This window comes from Psammomys obesus, unplaced genomic scaffold (genome assembly GCF_907164565.1).
Source record: "Psammomys obesus unplaced genomic scaffold, mPsaObe1.curated_primary_1811, whole genome shotgun sequence".
NCBI classification, from domain to species: Eukaryota; Metazoa; Chordata; class Mammalia; order Rodentia; family Muridae; genus Psammomys; species Psammomys obesus.
Window position 1 is genome coordinate 50804113 of NW_026585504.1, and position 19500 is coordinate 50823612.

At 38.4% G+C, this 19500-nt stretch overlaps 1 protein-coding gene across 2 annotated transcripts in view; it reads right to left on the minus strand.

The window, feature by feature from the left end:
• Positions 1–19500, minus strand: part of LOC129672149 (contactin-associated protein like 5-1) — a 784596-nt gene that overhangs the window by 168966 nt on the left and 596130 nt on the right. For both annotated transcript variants that reach the window (XM_055601442.1, XM_055601432.1), the window contains exon 14: positions 1490–1646. In XM_055601442.1, the coding sequence (XP_055457417.1) occupies positions 1490–1646 (157 nt within the window). The remainder of the gene's footprint in view (positions 1–1489; positions 1647–19500) is intronic.

A 19500-nucleotide genomic window follows, 5' to 3' on the forward strand; every position in this document is an offset into this window, starting at 1 on the left:
ACTTAAGTTTCATTGAACTCCTCTATGACAGCAACAATTGGAACAACAAAACCACTATACTCAAAAGAAATTGTAGCTTCTCTGAGAGAAGCTTGGCAGGGATTCTCAGTTATAATTGAGAAGCATTTGAGAGAGACACTGCGGAAGCTAAAATGGCAGGCTGCATGAAATTCAGCCCAGAACTGACAGGCGAATGAGTGGACATGCTACCTGTACATTTTTGTAATTGATATAGTGAAAGCTGAAGAGATTTTATGAAGCATAGAAAAGATGTTGAACTGATAGATACAGGAACTTAAATATCATCTTGCAGAACTGAGCTGGTGTAGAAGAGCACTAGGAACCTATCGTCCAATAGACTTGGTGTGAATTCTGGCATTGCCATTGGACAGACATGTATAACATTGACAACTATCCTTTAACTCTTCTGTAATTGACACTTCTCAACCTCAAGACACGTATTCTTATAGAATATTAAGCATACATGAGAATTATGAAATCAGTAAAGCCAAAATAAAAAAGTTTGATTTGGTGTTAGAGGTCATTAAATGGGGGTAAAGGCACTAAAGGTTAGTGGTAAAACAAACAAACAAACAAACAAACAAACAAACAAACCCTTCTCTTCAGGCTCTTCCTCAATATGTGTATTTCAAAACTGAACTTCAAGCTAAGCTATCTGGGAGATAGCTTGGAAGTAACATGATTGCCTTAAACTGGGAGGATCTGAGTTGATCCCCAGAACCCATATTAAAAGGCCAGGTATGGTTATAAAGGTTTATATTCCCAGCCCTGGGAAGGTAGAGATAGGCAGATCCAGCTAGCCAGCCATGCCTACTTGATGAGTTCTAGGCCACTGAGTGATCCTATATGAAAACAAGCAAAACAAACTAACAAAAACAAAGACAAAAACAAAAAAAAACAACAAACAAAAACAAAAAGTCAAAACAGGTTGTATGTGCTAAATGACATATAAATGTCCACACATATGCATAGACATTCAAAGACACTAGAACATCTACACACACTCAAACACACACACATACAGCACACACACACACACACAGACAAGCATATACACAGGGGAAGGGTATGGAAAGAGAAAAAAGCAGACTGAATTACAAACTCACATTACATTGAATTCCTTGCTTAAAATGGAATTCTCAGAATACCAGGAGGTTTTGGCACAAACCTCATTATTACTCCTCACCATGGGAGAGTGGATTTTTGCAATTTTTAATTATTTAATTATTTATTGTATATGAATGCCTTGCTCTTATATATGTGAACCGTCTGCACTCAGTGTTCACAGAGGCCATAAGAAGACCTTATATCTTTTGGTATTAAGGACAATTATCAGTCAACATGGATATATGGATGGATGCTGGTCCCTTATTTCTGTTGAACTTGTTATCTGCAACTTTCTATCTTAGTAACAATTTTGTGCATCAGGCAACATTTCCTGTCACTGTAGGAAAACTGAAGTTCTTACCATTCATCTGTGTCGGCGTCACAAGTACAAAAGTGTCGGATGTCCAGGCAGCTCTCCTCTAGGCCACATCTGCACTGCTGGACTCCAGGAACAGAACCTCCCCAGTAAGGGTGCCGTTCATTGGACCTCCCAACCCACCAGGTGAATGGGGCTCCATCTGAAAGACAAGATGTTTCCGAAGTGAGGAGAGCAAGCTGAAAGGCTACAGAGGACTCACAGTGGTGTGTGAGTGTGTGTGTGTGTGTGTGTGTGTGTGTGTGTGTGTGTGTGTTCAAATTCAGTCCTTCTTTTTCTTCCTCCCACTATCTTTCCATACTTTCTGGATTCCATTTTCTCTTTCCTCATTTATCTCATCCAGTTTTCTGTATGTTTTAATATACATACTTATGCACATATACTGGCGTGCATGTAAAAAGATATTTTTTATTAAAAGAACACAGTTAAATATTGATAAATGATGCCATTAAGCAGAGTAAAGGGAAAATTCCAGGCTAAAAAAATCCCTCCCTTCAAAATACTTTTAAAATGTCACTTTAAGTGGGTCAGTGCTGCACGTGTTTCAGTGACTGCTCATGGGAGATGCTGTTGTACCAACACTTAGCGCAATTAAAAAGAAAACGAACTTTCACAACCACTACCTCAAATGAATAAGATAATCTGAATACTTTCCAAATGCTGAGGTGGTCTACTTCAATACATAGAAAGATGAATTCACATATCCATCATAAAAAAGGAAAAAATAATCAAGTCAAAACTAGGAAAAAAAGAGCTTTACATTCTCTTTCATGATTTGTGTGTTATTTCTCCTCTGTCTGTTCTTTCTCAACATGTTAGTGACCTAATTTTACTCTCTCTTGGTCTTCTTTCTAAATTTAAATCAGCTTTTAAACAAGTAACAGCACACACACAAATGCATCTGACTTCCATTGGCAATGGCTTTCTTTTCTTTTTTTTTTTTTTTTAATCATATGAAATATTTATTCCGTAACTAATACAAATGTGAACTCATGACTATCATTATTTTCCTGCCTTACATAAAGGATTTTACACTTAAAAACTTTAAACAAGATGTTGCCATAGTTTCTAAGTAATTATAGATAATAGAAGCGTGATATGCTGTGATCATGCACAATACAGTTTTTACATTTAGAAATACCCAAATTTAAGCTCAAACATCCTCTAAATCATATCTTTGCTTGGCATAAGGATACTAGATACTTAAAATAAAAGTATTACTGGCTGTCTTACTTGCAAAATTTAAGATTCTACTGTTGAGGCTGGGGATATGGTTCAATTAGCACTGAGTGCTTGCCTAGCAAGCAAAAAGCCCTGGGTTAGATTCCCAGCAACATACACATAATCTAGATAGAGTGGAGTCGGCATCTAGTCCCAGCACTAAGGATGTGGAGACAAGAAGATCAGAAGTTCAACATTGTACTTAGCTACCTAACAAGCCAGAGGCCAACATGGGCTCCAAGAGGCACTGCCTCAAACAAACCAAACAACAATTCTAAAGTGCAGTTGCAAATTTCTGCATGTGTGTAATATTCTGTGGGACATTTACCCAGGCAAGAGTTTGTTGTAGAGGGAAATCCTTATTTTCATACAGCCTCTACCTACATACACAAAGCACCCACTTACTCTGAATTGTCCACACAGCTCAATCTCAAAGAAGTCTTTGATGCAAACAGGCAAAGGAAAGACATTCATAAGTCCAATGCTATAAACCTTGAGAAAAATAGTGGAAGGTGTTTATGAAAAGCATATTTATTTTTTGGGTGCTGATTCCTGAGAAGATCTGGAAAAGTCCACTGTCATCCCACCACCACACGTGGCTTAAATTCTATACCCCCTTTAGTACTATCTCCTTTATTAGAGTTCTCTATGTGGATGTCTGCTAACTAGTACTTTTCTCTTAAGGTTACCACTAAATGAAGCAAACATCCCCATCATTTCAAGTAACTCAACCACCTTTAAAAACTTCAGATAGAATTGTCTTCCTCTTAAATCCCTGGCTAGAAAAGCCACACTCAACAGCTTAAGAGCTGACAGGTTACTTTACCTTAATTGTATACAAAGAAAGAAAAAGGAAGAAAATGAAATAAAAATATTTAAATATGTTTATATTTAAATATGTATGTATAAAAGCTGGGGACTCAAGTTTGCTTTTTTTTTTTGTTTTTGTTTTTGTTTTTCCTTTCTTCCTTCCAGCTTCCTCCTCTTTATTTCTCCACCACTATAAAGTAATGGAGATAACAGAATATGAGGACACTGAACACCACAAACTATGCTTGGTTTGCCTTAAATCTCAACTCAGTAATATAGTCAAGAAAATGATCTAAATGTAATTCAGGTGCAAATTTTGGCATTTAGAAACATTGATTTATTTTTTTTTTCTTTCGAGAGAAAACTGCTCTATAAATAAAGCAAGAAAATACTGTTGCTTAATTATACTTAAAATATTGAGTTATTGGACAAACAATTACTTCAGTTTTTCTTTTTCTCTCTTTTTTATTAATATAGATTCTGGGGATTAAAATCTGGTCCTCATAATTGCAAAACAAATACTTAACCCAATGTGCCATCTCTCCCTCCTGAAAGCATAATCTGTTTTATAATCAATTAGGTATGAGCCTAGTTTATGTAGGCATGGGTCAATTATGCCTGTCCTTATATGAGAAACCCAGGTGAAGTCATGCAGCAGCCTCTTTGCACAATTAGGTTTTAATCAACAGAATTCAAATCGGAGAGTCCTCTTGAATTTTGAATTGTTAAGGTTCTTTAAAAAGAAAAAGAAAGAAAGAGAAAAAAAGAAAAGTAAACACCCTGCCTCTCAGTGATGGCTGTAGGAGAGCTGGGACATTTTAGGTGCATCTGCCCTCAGGAGCAGTGTAGCCAACCTTATAAGCAATACCAGCAAGGAGCTGGAGAGCCCTGTGAATGCAGAAACGCTGCTGTGCTGAGTTCTTGCTGCCACCATTATTGCTTCTGTAATTCATTTTATTTTGTTTTGTCCCATTCTCTTCAGATAATTGTTATTCTTACTTTATATTTAATTTTAAGTAAAATATACTTACATCATCTCCTTACTTCTTTTTCCTATCTCAATCTCTTCCCATGTCCCATTGCTCCAATTCTTTTTTTTTTTTATATTGCTAGTCTCAAGATGATGGTGTTATATGCATAAATATATCAATGCAACCTGCTGAGTCCACTTATTGTTGCATATGATTTCTGAACTGCTTTCTTGGTATGGAGAAGCCAGTTAGAGAGCTCATCCCCAGGAAAAACTAACTGTCCCTCTCAGCAGTCATTAATTGCTATCGTTCTTTGTCTACAAGTTGTTGGTCTCCACTACATTTCCCCTACTGTATTAGCACGTATACTGGTATTATCATCATCCATGTCTTGCTTGAGCAGCTCTACTGTTGATGGATTATTCATATAACTTCCCTGTCATTGTAAGGAGAAACAGTTTTACAGCGACTTCCTGGCCCTCTGGCTCTCACAGTCTTTCCACTCTCTCTCCCACCATTTATCCTGAGCCTTCGGTGCAGGATTGGTATTTTGGTGTGGTACATGTTAACAGCTTTACATTCTGGTTAATTCAACATGTCAAAAGGAAGAATAAACTCTATCTGATTTTAATTCAGTACTATTTTGTGCCATACAAACCTCATATCTATACATATGAATCCTTTCAATTATGATGTTTGGAATTCTCTTCCATTTATATGACCATTTTTCCTAATGATGGTCTTACCTCATCTCTGAGTCTTCTTTTCTTAAGATAGGGTCATAAGTATCATAGACTACGTAATTAAACACACTATGTAATAAAAGATGACCTGGGATTTCTAATCCTTCTGTCTCCATTTTCCAAGTACCAGGAACACAGGTGTCTACTGCTATGCCCAATTTATGTCATGCTAGGTATAGAACCCAGGGCTTCATGTGTGCTAGGCAAGCATTCTGCCAACTGAGCCCTTCCTCCAGTCCTTCAATTCTGAGTCTTAATGCCTCCCATTCATGCATTCACTTAGAAGACTTTCTGAGAACATTAGGGGAACCATACTCATGACTAATCACTTGTAAACCAGTGAAGCACTATACTCGTTTTTACAAACTTAGCCATGGGACCAAACAATATTGAATATATGTTTCAAATACCTTCTTATAGCTGTGAAAAAACAACAACAACAACAACAACAAAAAAAAAACAATAACTCTGACAAAGGAAGGCAACTTAAGGGGAAAATGTTATTTTGGATTACAGCTTCAAAGTCAATGGTGGCAAAAAGACATGATGGCAGGAGCAGGAGGCCTGATGGTCACATGGCATTCACACTGTATCCATAATACAGAAGCAGGGAGTGAACAGGAAGTTATGGTGAGCTATAAACACTTAAGAACTAGCTCCAGTGGCTTACTTCCTCTAATGAGACTTCATCTCATAAAGGTTCTGCAACACTCCAAAAAGTCCCACTAACCAGTGAGCACATGAAACCACGGTGGGGGGGGAGGGAGGTGATTCATATTGAAACCACAAATCCACATGAATCCCTCTCTCTCTGTGTATATATGCTAGACACACATATAAATATAAATTAAATATAAAGAATTATTCATAAAATAATAATGTATCTTCAATCATAGAATCTGCGTGTTATCAGCTTCTCAGTTCTACATTGTACAAAGGTCATGGCGTGATGCATCAATGATATAAATTTTAAAAGGTTTTGGGTGCGTTGATGGTTCTCTCACCATCCAGAAGAAGAGTGTGTCTTAAGCTATGAGGAACATAAATCTGCCTGAGACAGACATCCAAACACAGCTCAGAGCTAGACACCGACTTTTGCCCAAGAATCGTAAAGAAAGTCTCATGGAAGCAGTGGCACTTGCTTGGAGGTTCCATGCTGAGGAGTTCTGCAAACACTGTCCTGGTGAGAGACGCTCCTGTGCAGGTAAGGACCCCATGGAAAGGGAATCTGACTTACTGCAGTGTCTTTCTAACAGGACTCTACCTGCTAAGCTAAGCATTATCTGAATCTGACTGGAGCTGGAAGTATGGGTGTGAGAGAACAATCTGAGGCCACTGAAGTTCTCAGAAAAAAAAAAAAAGTATTTCATTGTGTGAACAAAATACAAGTCAGCTAAGTGCTGGTATAAGAGGAAAGATGGACGATCAACAGGGATAGAGATATGGCTCAGTCAGCAAAGTTCTTTGTTGAACAAACATGAAGACCTGCCCAGAGCAGCAGTTGTATGTCTGTAATCCCAACTCTGGACAGTTGGAGCCAGACCCAAGTGCACACCTGCCAGCCAGACTAGCAGAATTATTGAGGTCTGTGTCCATTGACAGATCCTTTCACAAAAATAAAATTAGGTGGTGAGAAGTGTGACACCAACCTCTGACCCTACATTCATGTGTATATTCATGAAAATGTACACACACACACACACACACACACACACTCGCATACACCTTTGTGTAAACACTGCAAACATTTTACACACCCTTTCTTTCTAAATAGCCTATCATTTCTGAAAGAAAAAAAAAAACCCTAACATTTAGTTAGAGAGATAACAACCTCATCCATATCAGAAGATAATGGCAGACATTCATCAGCATCCATCATGTCTTTCTGCTTGTCGGCCAAGATGATTAAATCAGAGAATACACTTAATAGTGTGATTAAGAGCTACTCAGCCACATCAGGAATTAACATTTTCATAATGATGTTCATTGTTCTCTTTCCTGCCTAGTCAGCTGAAGTAAACCCAAAAGAGAGAGGCTGAAACAGAAAAGATTAATGACACTGCACTGCAAATGAATGAGCAATGTCTCTCTGATGAGGTCACTAAACTCTTTACCCAATGAACCATCGTCCATTTCCCCATCCCTTACTACAAAAGTTCTGGTATGACAAAATTTGAAGTGCTAGCTTACAAATGCAAAATAGAGAAGGCCTCCCATCAAAGTAATATGAGAAGGGAATAACTCTTACTGTACCCAGCCACAGAGGCAGGTATGAGGTATAAAGATAATGACAAAAGTTAACTAGTGCTGAGTGATGCAATAAAATATAACACATCATAAGTAAGCCAGAAAACCAAAATTCCTGATATCTTTGTACCATCAGAGAGACTGTGGTTTGCTGTACATCTGGAAGCCATAGCCCAGGAGTACATTTATGTGAAACTTCTACCTTTTCTGTGCACTTAAAATGCTCCAGGCAGTTTCCTGCAGTGTTGGCCCTTGCTTCATTGAAAATTTAAACCAACACTTTAAGCAAATCCCCATTTTGCATATGAGTAGTAAAAATTCAGGCACAGGAAATACCAGCAGCTTGAGAAAGATCAGGAGCAAAGGAATAACCTAATTCAAATCACCATGGCCACCTTTTTTGGGTTTCTCAATTGTTATGATAAAAGTAAAAGGTCAGATTCCAACATTGCTCCAGTCAATGAACACTGTAGCCCCAGGATCTGAAACACTTTAAAACTTTCAGTTGCATATGTTGATTATAAAGTGAGCACACGCACACATGTGTAGAGCTGGAGGTGTGGGTATGAGTGGGGGTTGGGTGTGAAAAATGCTTGAAAGTCAGAGAAAAACTTGTGGGAGTCTATTTTCTTCTTCACCTTTGCGGATCCCAGGGATTCACTCAGGTCAACAGACTCAGCAAGCCCTCTACCCACTGAGCTCTCTCACCAGTCCTCAAAGAACATTTTAAGAGAAACTTTCCCATAGTGAGGGGAACAAGGACTACTTCTAACAGGAACTCAATGACTGGCTCTTTGGCCTCCCCACCCCCCAAGGGAGGAGCAGTCCTGTTAGGCCACAGAGGAGGACTTTGCAGCCAGTCCTGAAGATACCTGATAAAACAGGATCAGATGAATGGGGAGGAGGTCCCCCCATCAGTGGACTTGGCAAGGGGCACGGTGGAGAGGAGGGAGGGAGGGAGGGACTGGGAGGGAATGAGGGATCGGAACACGGCTGGGGTACAGAGTTAATAAAATGTAACTGATAAGAAAAAAATAAAATACAAAAAAAAAAAAAAAAAAAAAAAAAGAGAAACTGGCTTCCTGGATTGAAAATTTGCCCAGATCTGGAGAGCCTAAAGTCCTTTATGTAAAATGGCATAAGATTATTACAAAACTCCCATCATTCTCCTCTGAAATTCAAATTATCTCCAGATTATTTATGACATGCAATTCAGATATAAATGTAAAGTAAACAGACAGCACTAAATGGTGCTAAACAGATATTTTAAAGCTCAAACATATGTAACACAAATGCATTAAGCATATACTTTGATAAATAGTTATTTCTTTTGGCTGTAGGATTGTATTCAATCTTCTGGCAGTTTCCCTAAGGACAGTTAGAAAATCCCCAGTCCTGATGATGTCCAATGAGGCTGTATAGTAGGGGTTCTCAGCATTTGGGGACCAAAGGACACTTTCACAGGGGTCACATAGAAGATATCCCGCATGTCACGTATTTACATTATGATTCTTAACTGTAGAAAATTACAGTTATGAAATAGCAACAAAATAATTTTATGGCTGAGGGTCATCACAGTACTAGGCAGTGTACTAAAGTTTTGTAGCATTAGGAAGGTTGATAACCACTAGCCTCTAGCAGAAGGGAAGACGCAGGTGGTTTTCTGACTTGGATGCTGAGGAGCAAATACGGTTCCTTGGCAAGGGTAGTGCATGCTCCTTAGCACTGAGAAAAGTTCTAACATCACTTTTACTTGTTTTTTCTTTATTGACCATTTGTTGGATGTGTTCTCACTCCTCACTTGAATGATTATAAAACTTTCTATGCCTTATGCATAACTATTACCTCATATGTAGGATGGGGTCTGATGTGTATGTGGAAATATAATGTACACTTGTGCAAAGGACAAATATCTTGTGGTTGAGGAGAGAGCTCTGTGGTTAAGAGCACTTGTTGCTATTTCAAAAGGCCTAGGTTGGATTCCCAGAATCCATGTGGCAGGTTATCTCCAACTTCAATTCCAAAGCCTTCTTCTGACCTCTGTGAGCATGAGGCATACTCATGATGTACATGCATACATAATACATACATATATACAGACAGACATAACATTCCAAAGAAGAACAAATATCCAAATACCAAAAAAGGGACATCTTCCCAAGAGTTCCCACATATGGCAGACAAAACAGAAAATAAAAGAAATAAGATAAAATGACACTAAACCATGGCTTGAACTATTTTTGTCATTTTACATTGTTGTCATAAAATATTTAAAATGACTTAAAAGAGGAAATATTTATTTTTGCTCATAATGTTAGACATTACATTGTTTCTGGGCATGAAGTGAATCTTAAAATCATAGAAGACTATGGTGGAGAATGATGAGTTCTTTCATAGTATCTGGGGAGCAGGGTAAGCAGGAGTCTCAAAGCAAAGATACACCATTCAGAGACACACATCCAGTGTGACACTCACTATGTCCTACTTTTGTCCACCTCACAATTATCTCACCACATCAATGAATTCATCCATATAAGCCTTCGATGCTTGAGTCTTTGGTTGGGCATAATTCACATCAAAAAAAATCATAGTATAAAAAGCAAATCTCAGTGTCTGGCTCTTTGATCACCTCCCCCTGGGGGGAACAGCTTTGCCAGGCCACAGATGATGATGATGCTGTCAGTCCTGATGAGACCTGATAGGCTAGAGTCAAACAGAAGGAGAGGAGGGACCTCCCTTATCAGTGGACTAGGGAAGGGATATAGAGAGAGAAAAGGGAGGGAGGGTGGGACTGGGAGGAGATGAGGGAGGGGGCTACAGCCAGGATACAAAGGGAATAAATTGTAATGAATGAATGAATAAATAAATAAATAAATAGATTCCTTAATTAATTAAAAGAAAGAAAAAGTCTTTTGGTTCATTACTTCAACTTTTGGTGTGGTCTCACTTTCATCCAAATAAATGAAGTAATAAATTATTTTAACCCTAAAAATAATAAATATGATTAAAATGTCTCCAGTTTGCACATTCATCTGTGTATCACATGTATGTATGTGTGTGCATGTACATGTGTGTGTGTGTTTGTGTGTGTGTGTGTGTGTGTAGGCCAGAGGTCTTTCCTCACATGCTCCTAGGCTGATGAAACAGAAGCAGTAAGAGTGTTCTGCACTACCTACAGCTCCAAGAGGTTTGTTCTTTCAGACCTGGCAACAAAGCAAGTCTGCTGACTCTCTTTTCACCATATAGTGAAAATTCAATTACAATTTCAGGATCTGGGGGGGAGCAGCCTTACCAGGCCACAGTAGAGGACAATTCAGCCACTTTTGATGAGAACTGATAGACTAAGATCAGAAAGAAGAGGAGAACCTCCCCTATCAGTGGACTTGGGGAGTGGCATGCATGCAGAAAGGGGAGGGAGGGTGGGATCGGGAGGGGAGGAGGGAAGGGGGGATACAAAATGAATAAAGTGTAATTAATAAAAAAAAACAAAACAAAAAACCAACAACAACAATTTCAGGATCTGGGAAGAGCTCTGTGGTTATAAACACTTGCTGCTCTTGAAAAGGACCTAAGTCTGGACTTCAATGCCTGTAACTCCAGCTCTAGGGGATCTGACATCATCTTCTGCTCTTCATAGGCACTCATGTATACATGCACACACACACAAACACACACACAGTGAGAGAAAGAGAGAGAGAGACAGACAAAGAGACAGACAGACAGACAGAGACACAGAGAAAGAATAAATCACCAATAACAAAACCCCTAATCACATACAGTGAATGCACCAGGAAACGGCACGGTCTACTTGTAATTAAGTTCAACTCCATACACAAGCTTCTTGTAATTTTTTTTCTTGTTCTGACATGTTTACATGGAAATAATAAGATACACTGACATGGTAACTAAGTATGAACATGGTCTTTATTTACATTCTATCTGCACTTTGCACACATGGTTTGAGGTCAATTTTATGTACTATTGTCAGTGCCAGCAGCATTTTTGCTACAGATTATGACATCAGATGTAGGATTTCCTAGCTGTCATATCATGTTGTTTCAGATTTAGAAGATTATAACTTTCTGATCTCTCCACTAAGATAGCTCAGCTGATGAGGGAAAAGACACAAAATTTGAGACTTTCTTGTCATTTGTACATGTCTTCTGTTACAGAGAGCTTAGTGACCTTGTTCAGTAAGATCCCCAGCTTAATTGAGTGTATGACATCCCCTTTACTCAGTGGTTCCATGTCACTTTAATGTCACTATGGTCTGAAAGTGTTGTATATCTAGACCCAAAGGAAATGGCAGCTGAAGGCCATACCATGTCAGGAGGAATGGTTTAGCATACATAACCACTAATACAATTTCAGCAGTGGCAGCAGCAGCAGAAGCATATTTAATGAAATAACTGAGTACTAAGGTGCTCAATTATATTTCTGGGTAGGGCTAATTGATGTGTGAAGACACACTCAGCTTTCTGGTATGCATGCAGTATAACCAGCTGCCTCTTACTACCCCTGCCGGGCCTTCCCCTCCATGACATACTGTATTCTCAAACTGCCAAAAAAATAAACCCTTCTGTGATGGGCAATGTTAAATGTGGATGCGACAGCACCTACAATCACCTGGGAGACTGTCCTCTAGGAATGTCTGTGGGGCATTCTCTTGACGATGTAATGTGAAGTGGGAAGACCAGACTACTTTTGATGACACTATGCTCTGGCTGGGGTTGTAAAATATTTCTATCAGTGGCAAAAAGGAGTTGAGTAGTAACATAAGATTCACCCTTCCTTTTCCCTGACTGTGGATGTAATGAGCAGCTTGTTTCAAGCAACTGTTCTTTGACTTTCTTCTCAAAACAGACTGTAATCTTGAAGTTTGAGTCAAAATAAATCTTTTTCCCTAGTTGCTTTTGTCACTGTATTTTATCACAGCAACAAAAGGAGCAACTAAGACACCTTCATTTTTAAAGTCCCTTTTATCAAGCATTTGTCACAGCATAAAGAAATGTAACTGATTCAACTTTGCTCATTTACTTTCCAGGATACAGGCGTATTACCCCTGTGTTTTGATTTGGTAACTTATACTTTGACCTATCCTGACATAGTCACACAACACAGAAAAATAAATGAAAGAGAAATAAGGCAGGTAAGGACCACACTCTTTCACTCATTCACTGACAACTGGCCTGTAGGGAGTTTGTCTGAATGCTTTTTATGTTGCTTTCATCTTTCTTTATCATGTTCCTTCCTTCATCTTCAAAGTCAGATAGGGTTGCTGACAAGGGCACAATAAAACTTAACTTTTGGGGATTTTCTGTCTACATATTAAGGTTTTAATGTTCTACTTTCTTCTTATAAGATCATGGCCAGTATGGGAAGAAAATGGGCACACAGCTGAGAGCAAAGAACTTTCTTCTTTATCTTCCAATTCATTTAGATTAAAGATGTGGACCAGCTAAAATGAGTTGGCTTTGAGGTTAATATTGCCACTAATATTCTTGGGGACAGTAGGCAAGTAATTTGGAATTCCCCCAATAAAGATAACGTAAGTTTCCTTATGCATACATTCAGGTTTATGGATTCTTTTATGTCTCTGCACTGATGTATTTGTAACTATCAGGTAATAAACAAGAACACAAACTTTGGAGGAGGTGATATTGATGTTCCATTTAAGGCTGAACACTCAACGTCACTTAGTCTCAAGATTTAGAGCAGTTGCCCAACTTAACATTAACCACCACCCTACTGAAAACAAGCCTCCTTTGACCAAGACTGAAAGCAGCTCTAAGAAAGAGTATAAATGTAAGCATTCACACCTTCCATGGCTAAGAATATTGAAGATGTTGTGGGTGGGATGGGGTGGGCAGTGGGAGCTGAGGGATGGGAAGGAATGTTGTATAGTGCTATCTTCTGTACTTATGGCTGCTGTACTCATGGACTCAGCGGCAATGGCTACCTGTACAAGACAGTGCCCAACTGCACAAGACTGTGACCAGCGATCTTTCATCATGCATAAAGATACAAGTGTGCGCACAAGGGTCAGTGTGATGGCTCAGTGAGTAAAGACCCTTTCTCCCAAGCCTGAACACATCAGTTTGATTCCCCAAACCCACAGGGTAACCTAAGGTAATATACATGCATAGTCATACACACACACACACACACACACACACACACACACACACACACTCACACAGCAAATCCCATTCATGCTTTCCTTCTTATTTCACTGTTCCTGTAGACCAACACAGCTTGCAATTCTGATTTCATACATTCTCAGTATCTTGCCCAAGCTGACAGGCCTGTAATAGCTACACCTGCTGGGGGTATTATTGATTCTATTTAGTGGCAGATTGCAGACCCTAATGTCACATGCACTAAGTTGGAATTTCCTGGCATAATTACTGACTGTAGAGAAAGCTCCTCAGATAACTGTTACACATACCATGGCTTGCAGGGGCACTGTGTTAATTCAATGTCTTTGTATGTCTGTGTTTCAACATACTTAATCAATGTTTACTGTGTGCTCCAGGCAGGTCCTATGGTTCCACATGCTGAAGCGCAATTTTCAGCAATTCCAAGAACTCCCTGGATGTTAAACTGAAAACATTCCACAACTTTATCCTGAAATAAGAACCCCTAGGGAGGCAGATTGTACCTCCTGGGAACAGGCAGCCTCTGGCCTTCAATATGTCACATCTTAGCATGCACATGTTTTGGCTCTCTTTGCTTGGAAATGCCATCACAAACAAAGCAAATTGGATTCTCACCATTTTGATTTTCTATCCTCCTCTGAAAGAAGGATCATTTGTTATCACAGTTAAAGGAGCTGGCGTTCCTGGTTGGGATAATTATAGAGCACAAGCCAGGGCAGATGAAAACAATGTGAGCAAAGAGCCCCAGAGAGTAAGTCCCACATTCTAGAGCAGTGGATCTCAATTTGTGCGTCATGACCCCTTTGGAGGTCAAAGGACCCTTTCACAGGGTTGCCTAAGACCATCAGAAAACACAGATATTTATGTTATGATTTATAAGAATAGCAGAATTACAGTAATGAAGTAGCAACAAAAAATAATTTTATGGTGAGTGTCACTACAATATGAGGAGCTATATTAGAAAGTTATAGCCATTAGGAAGGGTGAGAATCATTGTCATAGAAAATAATCACCCGAGGTTACTAGGGCAGGTTAATCATAATCATGTAATGAATTAGGCCAAAAGAGAACTGTGGTGGAATATTACATAAGCTTTTCCAGATTTGCCCTAATATGATTCCTGAATAGACAGGTATTTGTCTACAGGTTACTGGACAAAACAGAAAAACCAAGAGGCTCTTTTCTTTTCCTTGTATTCTGAGTAGGTATTGAGCTTTTTTCTCTTCATTTCATACTTGCCTTTTCTTTTTTTTTCCATTGGAACACATATTTTTATTTTATAGTCCATTGCTTCTATTAAACCCGAACTTATGAGCTTGACATATATCTTATACTATTGTGCAAAGCATAGCATCTGACTAAACTTCCACACAAAAAAATTGAACAATGAATGTGAAAGTATGGGATTCACTAATTTCACAACGTCACCAACAACAGAAGGCAATAATATTGATAAAGTGGCAGGAGAGAATGTGGCTATTTCTACGTTCATCATTTAACTTATAAACTGTAGAAGAGAATAATAGTAATTATCTTGTGTAGACAGAAGAATTAATATTTGAATGTTACAGAAAAACTAGAGAATTGTGTCATTCTTGTGGAGGGTTACTACCAATTGACTGTTTGCTTGAAAAGTAGGATTGATGATAAAAGTTTATGAATAATTTGGAAAGTTGAAGTAAGGCAGTGAGCAAACATAATTCCATTGTTGGGGTCGTCAGTACCCATGTAAATGCTGGACAGATGTAGTATTACACCAGTGATCCCAGGACTCAAGAGACGGAGACAGGGCAACCCTAAAGCAAATTCACAATCTAGATTAAATGAATTTTTGAGCTTTTGGTTCAAGTAAGACACCCTGCCTCAATATATGAAGTAGAAAGCAATAAAGGAAGGTGCTCAATGTCAATTTCTAACATTCACATATTTGAACATGTGAGTAAACATACAAACACACACACACGAAAAAAAACGAACAAAACATAAAACAAAACTATAATCAGAGAATGGCTGTACTCTGATCTTGTAGAGTTTTTATACTTTTACATTCTAACTTTTTTTCTTTTAAAATTTTATTTATTATTATTATTTTTTAATTTTTTATTAATTACACTTTATTCATTTTGTATCCCCCCATAAGCCCCTCCTCCTCCCCTCCTGATCCCACCCTCCCTCCCCTTTCTGCATGCATGCCACTCCCCAAGTCCACTGATAGGAGAGGTTCTCCTCTCCTTTCTGATCTTAGTCTATCAGTTCTCATCAAAATTGGCTGCATTGTCCTCTACCGTTTGCCTTTTCTTAAGAAAAATGTATACATGATTTTGTCTTCAACTCATTTCAGGCATTCTTAATAGCTATAGTGAATATTATACATAAGTATTTATTGGATAATTGTTTAAACAGGAACAGGATATGGATAAATAAATGACCTTTTTCACTACCATTAAGTTGTTTGTAGTCATACATAATTTAAATATATATATATATATATAATATATATATATATATATATAATATATATATATAATAAATATATATATATAAAATATATATATATATATTGGGCCGGAAAGATAGTAAGCAATGTGCTTGCCGTGTAAGTATGTGGACCTAAGCTCAAATCTGCACAGCACGAGTGAAATGGGCATAGTAGCATGCTGTGGTAGTCTAAGTTCTCCTGTTACAAGATGGAGGCAGAGACAGGAGAACCTCTAGAAGCTTGAATGAACAGCTAGACTGATGTACACATCAGCATAAAACAAAAGACTCTGTCCAAAACAGGACAGTGAGGGGAGTGCCAATATGAGACTGCCCTCTGACCATCACACATACACACACACAAACACACAAACACACAAACACACACACACACTCAGTGGTACATAAACATCTACTTAATCACCTGCAATACATACAGACATGTGCATCATATAAACACAAAAGACAAACATATGAGAAGATGATGTAGCTTTAAAGATATAGAGTTTTTCTGATCATACAGTTTTTAAAATATTTTAGGTATTATCTGAGTGTTCTCTTCAGCTGTCACTGCTGGTCAATCTGATTCATCTAAGAACTTAACAGCCATAGTTTTTCTACTATTTTCTTTTGTGCATGTGTATGAACATGCATACTTGTGCACATTTGTGGTTTGTGTCTGGTTGCATGTGTGTGTGTGTGGGGGGGGGTGCACACGCATGTGGAAGCCAGGGATCAACCTCAGATGTTGTTTCTCATGGAATTCTACCTTATTTTGAGACAAAGTATCTCAGTGGCCTGAAAATCACTAACTAGGCTGGGCTGGATAACCAGAGAGTCCCAGGAATCCTTCGTCTCTACCTGCCCAGCACTGAGTTCACAAGCATATGTAGATGTACTTGTGTTTCTGGAAGATCAGACCCAGACCCTCAACTTGCACAAGTACTTTAGCAACTGAGCCATCTCCATTGCTTCAAATATGTTTTAAAATAATAGTCTCTCAATTCTAAACGAGCCAAGTTTAATGAGTATCTTACTGTTGTATCATCTATCATTAGCCCACTGCCTCACCCATGTTAGTTCTTGAGTACATAAAGCTCAGGATTGGATGCTCAATGGATTCTATCTCAGGAAAATACCAATCAAGTTCAGCTGTCTCTTAGGTTTGACCCCTGACTGTCCCAGGATCAAGAGCAGCCGATGACCTTGCTTGTTATTACAGTGATCCACTGTCCTGTTCTCCGGCCTCCAGTACATCTCTCCCTCCTACTTAAAGTTGTACTTGCTAATTTCTCTTACAAGTTAATTAATAGAATTGCTGGAGTTTAGCTTAAAGAATCAATGAGGCATTTCCTATAATCCAAGAGAATGTATTTGGAAATCTGTTTTCACAGACCGATGGTTTTTTATTGTCTAGAGTGTCTGTATCCTTGATTATTTCCAAAAGGTAAAATCCTTATATCCTTATATACACAATCTTAGAAAATGTGGTTACAAATTGAACAAGTATCATATATATATATATATATATATATATATATATATATTCACTGATTAACTTTTAAACAATATAGAACATGGGCTTATTGTATAGTACACAGATTAAATATCATCTTAAATAGTATGCATTTGCCAGTTATCACCTAAAAGGCTTGTTAGAGACATAGTTCCCAATGAACAGTTTTAAGAAATACACACTTTAAGAAGTGCTTAGATGATTCACTGATGGAAATGTCCTTATTCCAAGTGTGGGTTTATTAAAAGTGAGTTCAGAAGCTGGAGAGACTTCTCAGTAGCTTAGTGCACTTGCTGTACTTGCAGAGGAGCAAGGCTTGATTCCTAGCATCCGCACCACTGTCAATAACTCCAGTTTCAGGAGCTCCAGCTCCCTCTTCTGGCCTCAGTAGGCACTAGGCACACATACAGCGTGCATATATACATGTAGTCAAGGACTCATGCACATGAAATGAAAATAAACAAATCTCTAAAGTAAAACGACTGAGTACAGAGATGCACACCTTTGATCTCAGCACGCAGAAGTCAGAGTCAGGGGAATCTCTGTGAGTTCAAAGCCAGCCTGGTTTGTATAGTGAGTTAGCCCTCCTGGCTGTTCTCTCCCTGCCTCTGCACCTATCTTTTAGTTTAGAGACAGGAGCTTTTCATGAGTATCAATACGGAATCCTGGATACCCACTTGAAAGATGACATTGATAGAGATCATGTTTGACATAGACTTCACTCAAAACCGACACAACACTCTGGGGGTGCCATGATACACACAGTATTCTATCAAGCTCTGCTTAACTTCTATCTTCTAAGAATATTCCACTTCTAAGTTGAAATCTAGTCAGTTCTCTGTTTGAAGTGAAAAGCAATGAATTTCACAGTACTAAGAGAAAGCACTTCAGGGTGAGCCTGATGACAAGAAACCAGGAGAGATGCCAGAGCCGAAGGTCTCTTGAATTGAGTATTGTCCTTTCCCAGGCCATTTCAGAAGCCCAGGTGAGCTAAAGATATGTGAGTAATATCAGTGGTGTCATATGAATGTCTGTTCCACTGTAAATCTCATTCTTCTGAAAAAGACATTGCAGCTTGGAACATCATTCAGTTGGTAAAATGTTTGCCACTCAAGGAATTGAGTGTACACCATACAAATCTAGTTTCTTTGGACCAAGCATTTTCTTTCCTTTAACCATTCTGTCCATGCATAAAAAAATGGAATGTTTGCTTTCTGCCACTCAGATACCTAAACTCTGTGTTTTTTAATGATTGGCATGTACTGGCTGTAGGTCTTACACCCCAAACTTCATGTAGCTGGTATGTACTTACTCCAATAGTCAAAGATCAGGACTGAAATAACTTGGAACACTGAAAGATATCCTCAGAAAATAACACATTGGTGTAGTGAAATTCATATTTGAAAACTAACACAATAGAAATCTGTGGGGTCACTTTTTTAATGAGGAGGCAGCAGCTGTCTGTATAAAATGAGCGTGTGAATCTCCAGAGGTAACAACAGTTAAAAATATCTAGACATATATTTCTTATTACCACCAGTTAGAGGTCACACATGTAAACACAGAGGTGTAAATGTTAAATTAAGTTAACCAGCTTATATACACCCAAAATTGTCCTCCAGGAATATACTTTCTAGTAAGTAACTTGAAAACACCATCCCTCGTTAAGCTTGACATTTCTGTTAGAATCACACAACTTTCCCTTATGGTCCACAGGTGCTATTCTGGCTCCTACACTGTAAAGAACTTGTGGTCACATCAAATGTTTTTATTTTTACTTATTTCCTTGCTTCCCTGTTCACCCTCCACAGACTGAGATGACTAATGACAACTTGTGTGGATCTCTTTCTCT